This window comes from Acyrthosiphon pisum, chromosome X, assembly GCF_005508785.2.
Source record: "Acyrthosiphon pisum isolate AL4f chromosome X, pea_aphid_22Mar2018_4r6ur, whole genome shotgun sequence".
Classification (NCBI taxonomy): Eukaryota; Metazoa; Arthropoda; class Insecta; order Hemiptera; family Aphididae; genus Acyrthosiphon; species Acyrthosiphon pisum.
The window spans coordinates 132,187,252-132,196,316 of NC_042493.1; the positions used below are offsets into that span (position 1 = coordinate 132,187,252).

Below are 9,065 nucleotides of genomic sequence, written 5' to 3' on the forward strand. Positions count from 1 at the left end.
ATTTTATAAGAGCTCAATTCGCTCTAATTTTTAAACTAACGGAAGTAATTGTGTTCTGCTGAAGCATAAAACTACCATGTTACGCACTTGTAAGACAGACACAACAAATATCACTGTAACATTCCTTACGAGTAGAATTTCATAAAAATACATTTTAAAATACCAACATTATACTATAATATTATAAATCTATTAAAATTATTGTAATTAATGTAGTTAAATAAAATGCCTGTTTGTGCGATTATTAAAGATAGCAAAACTAGGTATTAAAATAAAACAATAAATAACTATATATTTGAACTATTTTTATACCTAATATAAGTTTTTTTTAAATCAGCTACTAGTTATATTAAATATTATTATTCAAGGTTTAAACTGTAAATTTTGTATATAAAATTAAGAAAAAACATACTTAAAAATGCATGTTTGAAATTTAAAATAAAATTCACGCTTTTAACCGGCTCTTGAAATTAAATGTCATATATTTTACTTTAGTGCTAATTTTTTTTTTTATTATTAATTGTTTCTGAATAATTTGCTAAAAAAATTAAAAAAACAAGGGTTTTGGACATCAACATTTATTTCAAATCATCTGAACCCCTTAGAAAGAAATTTCCGACGACTTTGTTGTAAGCTGAAATATTTTATTATGATACATTTATAAACAATTTTAAATTGAAATAGAATAAAATATGGAAGTCAGAAAAAGTTACCACTCCAACTACCATGTGTGGCAATACATATTTTTGAATACTGAAATACCCATTTCAATAGATAAACAATATATCTTTAAATAAATTCTCGAATAAATTGCATTTTTATTACCTAACTAATGATGACAATTTTGATATTTAAAGCCAAAGTACAATTACTTTATTTATACTGTTGAGTTTTGCGTATTTACTTATATAGTTGTTCAAATTGTATTTGTAGTTGCAAGATAAAAACCACTGTATAGCAGGTATTAAGTATACCTCGTCATAGAGCAGGTTAATGTAATTAAATATTGATGTATTCATTCAATTTACATTTAATAAAAAAAATCTTGATTTCTTATACATATTTTTCTCTGGGCTTTTTATTTATATGAATTTATTCTTCAGTTCAGAAGAAACATTTGAATTGATTCAAATTTAAAAAAAATAAATAAACATAACCCCAGAATACAAATGATCCAAAACAATACTATTCGTTTATATCCAAATATTCAATATAAATTCCTTCTAAGCAATGATAAATAATTGAAATCAACATTTTTTTTTTAAATTAAAAACATTATAAATAACACGCAGAACAACAACTTACGATCTACTACCGTTGTAAATGTTCAAACTCTGTTTAAGTACATAGAAACTTACCATCAGGACACAGAAGCTCAAAATCATTATTTAAAATATTTCTTGCCCACAACTGTTTGCGTTGTCCACCCACATTCTCATATACTGTGGTATGTTTGACAAAAGCTACATTTCCACCACCTTCGACCAAACACCTTAAGGCACCTAGGAAAAAAATATAATTTATAAATTAATTTTTAATATTAGTAATAATTAATAAATAATATAATAATCTTTTTAATTCTAAGGCAACTTTACCTGTGTAGCCATAAAATTCTTCAGTGGCATCACGTTTGCAGTACCGATAATTAGAACCTCTACATAGATGACAAAGGTTATCATAAGGTAAGCCTGGGTTATATTCATTACTTAATGCACCGGGTACACAAGATTTACCAAAGTAATTAGAGGCAGCTTGTATTGAGTCACATCCATAACTTCGTATCCACCCATTACTCAACAAAAATGCCATTGGTATTATCCATCCACCACCAGAATATAAACCCGGGTGACATGTCATTTTACCTAAATTAAAATTGTTGGCAACAGTATAGTATTTGTTTAGATTTTTTATTTTATTAATCTTAAGCATTGGCAACTATGCATTTTGTAGGGGATTACAGATGGTTGAGGAACACATGTCTGTGGGGGCGAGGATTTCTCACTAAAAACCCGGGTGGTCACCCATCTGGGAACTAGATATGTCGACCGATGCTTAACTTCAGAACACGTTAGTGACAGAGGCTAACCAACGAGTCACATCAGGACCCATTAGATTTTTTAATAAGTTTGAAATAAACCTTTCAAAAATGATATTTCAGTATCCGGATCCTCAACTTTTGCAACAGCCACAACATAATATTCTGGTTCAGGTAGATCATACACTTCAGTGATAAATGGTATTTCATCATAATGCAGTCCAGCGGTATAAACATCGCCAGCATCCATCACTGCAACATCTGCATTTCTGTTAACACAACAAGACATAATGTTACTGATTTGTTTATACACTGTATAGAGTGATTAAAATTTAGTTTTAACATACCCATTTCTAATGGCTTGCATACAATGCACTTGACTGTAACCTCGGAAACAATACAATTCAGGAACCAAAAGTTGAACTTTTAATGCCGACTATTGCATACAAAAATAAAATTAAAAACAAACTTTAAAAAAAATGAATATGTTTAATATATTAAATATATTTACCTTCATTTTAATACATTTATCCATTTCTGGTTCAGACGTTACACAGAGTGTCATTTTGGAAACAGGACAATACCGTAATCCGAGTACAATGTCCATAGCTTTTCCTAAATAACTTTTATATGTTTGTTGGGTTTCTTCAAAGAGCCGTAGACCTCTTGTTGAGTCCTACAACAATAAAATGGTATCTTCATCAAAAATTGAAAAATATATGAAAGCAATATTTTTTATTTATTTTTTATAATTGTTAATTTGTCTAAATTTCAACTTCTTTTATTTATATTAATTGATAACTTAGTGTACCAGCAACAGCACTGTTTAACACTGGCTTTTTATTCTATAAACATTAAACACAATGGATTCTAAGAAATTATCGCGATTGTTTTTCCAACTTCACTAATGACAAATGTATACGATGTTAATTTAATTTTTGCTTTTTATAAAATATAAAATGTATTTTAGCATAAAGTGTGAATGTTGTGTTTATTTTCATTGAAACAAAATTAAATATAGTTCTATAAAATAGTATGTAACTTTGTGCAAATCTTATAATTTAGAATTTTTAACCAATTTTTAACCTGTTATATTTATGCTAATAAAATCTACTAAATTATAAGACTAAAACAAAATACGTCAACATTTTATTTTAATTTTAAAATAATTTCAAGTGTTATATTTATGTACACGCTTTTATTTGCAATTTCTACTTAAAATAATTATAAACTACCTGTAACAAAAGATTGTGGTGATTGTCATAAACTGAAGAATCAAATAAATCAAAACTTTTGGTAATATTGTTGTTGATTTGAGACTCAGGTTGATTTAATCCTCCTGTCCAGTATATGTCAGGAGCCGTAAATGTGGACTGTTGTGCGGATGTTGGTTTTCCATATAATTCAATTACTTTCTAATGAAATAAAATTTAAATAATGTTAAAAGTTATAACTTATAAAAATATTTCTATTACTACTCAGATAATGAAAATTGAAAAAATGCAAAATGTAAGTTATAGTATTTATGAGTTTTTCTTAAAGTATGGCATTAAACAAGTGTTAAGACAAAAATATTTTTGTGTTTAGCTTTTTTGCTCCGATTGATTTTTTTTTTTTAATGTTTTGAAATTTTTATCATGCAAATTATTTTATGGTACAAAAAACCTGTAGCCATCTTTGGTATGAAATACGAGCAGAAGATGTTTTGGAGGATGTAGTCATAATAGCATCAGTAGGTACTGGTCCCCAATTACAGGTATTGAATTCACTAATTGGACGTCTTGAACCATCCACACACAATAGTTCTAAATCATCTTCTCTGGTTTTACCTTAATTTTTTAAATGGTAAAAATATTTCAGATATTTTATAAAGAAAACAATTTGTTTAAACAACTTCAATCATGTGCCCGCCACAGCAAAGAAGGTCGTATCTCTGTTTTTAAAATTTTTTTTTTCAAGTTGTCATAACTATTTTTGTTATTTTTGTTTTCACGAAGATGGTAGTAACTGCATTATATTGTATAGAACCTCAACACAAAAACGGTTATGACAAATAGAAAAAAAAAATTTGTGAAAACAGAGATACGACCTTCGCTGCAGCGGGCGATATAGAATGATTAGTTATATTTTATATCTTACTGGATAGTGATGGATCCTTTAACAATTCCAATACAGTTGTATGTCGTAAAAATGCGATATCACCTTTCTCAATTAAACATCTGAACGCTCCTTCGTCACCAGCATATGGATCGTTTGATGTACATTTTTGGCCAGAAACTTTGCTAGCGCAGAGAATACATAAACGGTCAGAATTATCACCTAAAACAATGTTTATAAATAAGTACTTTGTATGTCTAATTAAAATGTCTATTAAATTATAATTAGTAACAGTATTAAAAATAAAAATTACCCATTAAGTTGTACTTGGCAGTTAATGAATTTACAGCACAACTGCCACCAAAGAATTCTACAGTAGTTTTCACATGGTTATTACAGTCAAAAATTTTCATATAGCCTTTAGAAATAAGCTAAAAACAAAAACTCAAATATTATTAGAAAACAGATTAATCAATTTTGAATGACGGTTAATCTTACGGTATTTATTGGTACATTCCATCCAGCTTGAGTACCGACTCCAGCAAAACAGGCCTTTTTACCCTTCAAATCTCCAAGGTTATACACGTTCTTTAAAGTGTTCTTTTTTATTAAAGCAACAGAGTAATATTCAGTAGAGCCATCTAAAAAAAAATTATAAAACATATTTAAATTTTTAAATAAAATATGTCTAAGCATTGTAGTAAGTGTAAATTGTATTTAAAATGTATTTATTAATACCTTCAAATATTTGTTGCATTAATGGTATCAAACCATTATGTCGGCCTCCAACAAATACTTCTCCAGCATCTAAACTCAAAATATCTGCTGCATTGTTATCCAACTTCATCATACAGTCATCTTTATCAAGTCCCTAAAATGTTTTGATTAAATAAATTAATAAGCGTATTGTATAATGGATCAACTAAATTTATGCTAACCCAATAATATATGAGTTATTCGATTACAATAATTCAAACAAAATCTCTATAGTATTTTTACTGTGAAATTAAATCTGTATGAGAACATATATTCATTTTAAGTTGGGTATTCAATAATAAAAGTGTTTACATATATAAGTATATTTTAAAATAGATTTAGTATCAGGACGATTTTATTACATTACTATTAATATTAATTGCCTCTGTTATTCATATCATAGGCATACACAAACACATCATATTATGTATTATCTAATACATAAATACTAAAAGTTATATGTTATATACTTTCAGATAATTTCTCAGGATTTTTAAACTAAATTCTTGATATAAAAAGTTTACAGTAAGAGATTCCAAACTGTAGATTGCGACAAACTCAGATTACTGTATTCAAATGTATTAATATTTCATAGGATGAGGTAAGAATTGTATTTTACTATCTCAAAATATTACAAATACATTTTTCTTAAGGTTGAATGAAAATACTGAAAATATATTTAGTTTAGAAATAGAATAATTTTAGCTCAATATTAAAACTATCGAACATAATTATTTCTAATGAAAACAATTAAATTACCATGTTTATAAAATGATTTTAAAACACTATTGGGTGTACCTATATAATCAATAAACATTATATAAATATATATAAATAAATTATATATATATAAATTGTTGTCATTGAATATTATTTTAAGCACTTTCAAAACATAGACATTACAACTATAATTTTTTCCATGATTTACATATTACATATAAGTATAATAGGTAGGTACCTCCTAATAGAATATTTCAGACTTTCTGATTTTTTATGACACTTTTTTCCAAATTTTCAATAATTATTAGAAACCTTATAGTAATTTACTGAACAAATGATGGTCAATAATGTAAAAATGGACTTTATACTCAAGGTAATTTATCTAACCTAGATTTTTACTATAAAAGTCTACCTAATGAGTGCATGATTTTGCAATACCCAAATATTATATCATAAAATAGATTAATGCACAACATTACAATAAATTAAAAAATTGTATTATAAATGTTCAATCTTAAAAATACATATCTGAATACTCAGTAAAAAATTACTAGAGATATGGTATATTTTATTTTTACCGGACACCCTTTTTTGCAATATTTTTTTTGTTTTTGTTTTAACGTATGGTTTTAACAAATGGCAGTCAAATTAAGTTTTGAAGTTATAGGTTTATAGCTATTTAAAGTCTGAGACCCACCCAAAGCGGATACACATAACAAGTCAAGGAATATTTTTGATTTTAATCGTCCGAGCGAGTGATTAAAGGTGTATAATATGTATGAAAATGCTATACATTTAAATTAGCTATAGCTTTAAAACTAAGTTTGACTGACAAATTCTGACTTAACCATCATTTTTAGTATGCTAATCTACATTCATTAAAACAAAAAAACATGTTAAAAAAGAGCGTCCAGGAAAACAGAAAAGTTCCAACAATGGTAAAATGGATTTTTTTTATTAAAAATATATTTGTCTACTAAGTGATTTAATTCAAAATAGTAAATAATATATAAAATAAGACAAAAGAAGTATTTAAAAATGAGTAGATGGTACGTATTTTATTTTAAATACAATTACTTTGAGAAAGTATTTTAGTACTCAGAATTGTAGAATACTTTTTTCAAAAACATATTTTTATAAATTTATATAGCTATCAGCACAAGACTATTATATATCAACAATTACATAATATATACATATGCGACAATATTACACAATTAACTAAAACATTTTATATGATAGTAATAGTATAACAAAAGATTAGATAATTTTTCAAAAACATTTAGAATATAAATTATGTTTGAATACTTATAAAGTAATTGAATTGGACAGGCACATCACAAAACTGGTATATAGGTACCTTTAATTTGTCTAAAATTAAATATTTACCGGCTCGCAAACAAGTTCCATGAAATCACTTGGGTTAAATCTCTGTCTATCTCTATCGACAGCTGCAGATAAATTTAAACATTTCGATTGTTCTTGGACATTTAAAGTACACCAAGTAATAGAATTAATTTTATCGTCTTGTTGATCTGATATATCTCCTGTAAGTGATTTATAAAACAAACATGAAATATTACTAGCGGACAGGAATCACTGCCATTGGACAATATATTCTTCAAGCATGCTCACCCCCATTTTTTTTGCATCTGTATATTTATAAAATTCTGTTTTTTGGATTTTTCAGTAAAAGTACTCATAGAGCATATTTTAATATTCATATATTTCAATTTTTATATCAATTATCCTTATCCTTATTTATTTTGTAGTAGATATATAGATTTTAATGACTACTCGTTCAAATTTTGATTTAGATAAGTTAACAATTAAATTTATTTTGTCATAGGATAATCTTTACATGGCATCAAAAATCGTTAGTATTTTTGGATATGATTTTAAGGTATCTACCTATCCAATAATTCCAAAGAATTAATAGAATTTAACAAAATAAATTCAAGGAAAAATAATAATTAGGTATTAATTGTATTGAAGAAAAAATGGGAGCGTGTATGCTTGATGAATCACTATGTATACTATTAATAGTATACAGTATACTACGCATACGGAGTATGGACTTAAATGTATAAAGGCCCGATCACACAGAACATGGTATGTCGCGGCGGGCTGTGACATGGTATATATAAACATATGATGATCGCGACGGTCAAGGTCCAATTCTGTATTTAATTACAACTGGACTGCTGCCCGCCGCGACAGACCACATTCTGTGTGCTCGGGCCTTTAATACTTACCATGGACGAATGTAATGTTCGTCAAAACTAAACAAACAGCCAAAAGGGTTGGGAAATTGTTGGATGTCTTCATTGTATGTTTTTGTGGTGGTAACATCTCTTTAATACATGACAAATCGAAAATTACCTATATAAATCAAATACTGTATTAAACGCTACGACAATTTATGAATTTGAAGAAAGTTCACGTCCAATAATCATAAATACACGATGATCATTACTCAACACTCACTATATAGTCACTGGTAGTGTCTGGTATACTCAGACACTCGTACTTAAATGTATAATAGTATGGATTTATTATGGAGCAATAGAGTAATACAGACACCTCGACAAGAAAATTTGGAAATGTATTATTGTTGTAAACTTGTAAACAAATAACTGAATGATAATTGATAACCGCCACAAGTGGGCGAGACAGGACCTGGTCACGTCTGTTGCACAGAATATGGGTATCTATATTATAGATATCAGTGGTCTGTCGTGGCGGTTATCATTCACTTGTGATGGGGACACAAGGTGTATCAATACACCTTGTGGGGACAGTTGGGTCTCGTGATAAGAAATTATAGCTGATAATTCGTTGATATTATTTATTATTGAGTGGAGGTTAACGAGAGCCTGCTAGGTTCGACGCACTTCCAACTTATCGTTTTGATTTGAAAATATCGGGGAGAGAAGAAGATAACACATTTTATTTTAATTGTAGTAGATATTTTTTGTTATTAAATCGAAAGGCGTAGTGAAGAGAACGTCATGACAATTTAGATGAACGGGAGAAGGTCGGTTGTGCTGCGGTGGTAACGACGGAGTTGTCCAGAACTGAACAATGTCGGCGAGATGTTGGACGTGAGGCGCGAGCGTTGGTGCCGGTTGTTAGTCGACCAAAAAGGGCCATGGTCCACGTCGGCTGGGTGGTGAGGGCCGGAGGCACAGGACTAGGAGAGCAAGTAGTGAGTGGGTCAAGGGCAGTAGGTGTGTACGCGTTGAGAGTCGTTCCCAGAGAGTAAGACTAGTAAGTACTAAGTAGTAAGAGTCGAGCCCGACATGTAGCGATGTCCGTGGAGACGCTGGGACATGACGGACGATGGCTCACCACAATATATACATCTACAAGTCAGTAATCACCAGAGATTTTAAAAAAGTTATTTAAAATCTCTGGTAATCACGGATCTACTGAACTCAAGGACTAGACACGACAT

At 28.8% G+C, this 9,065-nt stretch overlaps 1 protein-coding gene across 1 annotated transcript in view; it reads right to left on the reverse strand.

Moving 5' to 3' along the window:
• The window catches only part of LOC107884025 (melanotransferrin-like), a 9,817-nt gene extending 1,621 nt beyond the window's left edge, over positions 1-8,196 (reverse strand). The window contains exons 1-14 of the mRNA XM_016805316.2: positions 8,096-8,196; positions 7,864-7,990; positions 6,998-7,155; positions 4,871-5,003; positions 4,631-4,773; positions 4,446-4,563; positions 4,175-4,354; positions 3,701-3,864; positions 3,271-3,450; positions 2,547-2,711; positions 2,383-2,471; positions 2,138-2,304; positions 1,596-1,862; positions 1,359-1,502 (exon numbers count right to left, since the gene is read on the reverse strand). Of these exons, the coding sequence (XP_016660805.1) occupies positions 1,359-1,502; positions 1,596-1,862; positions 2,138-2,304; positions 2,383-2,471; positions 2,547-2,711; positions 3,271-3,450; positions 3,701-3,864; positions 4,175-4,354; positions 4,446-4,563; positions 4,631-4,773; positions 4,871-5,003; positions 6,998-7,155; positions 7,864-7,960 (2,005 nt within the window). The 5' untranslated portion in view covers positions 7,961-7,990; positions 8,096-8,196. The remainder of the gene's footprint in view (positions 1-1,358; positions 1,503-1,595; positions 1,863-2,137; positions 2,305-2,382; positions 2,472-2,546; positions 2,712-3,270; positions 3,451-3,700; positions 3,865-4,174; positions 4,355-4,445; positions 4,564-4,630; positions 4,774-4,870; positions 5,004-6,997; positions 7,156-7,863; positions 7,991-8,095) is intronic.
• Between the last annotated feature and the right edge of the window lie 869 nt (positions 8,197-9,065).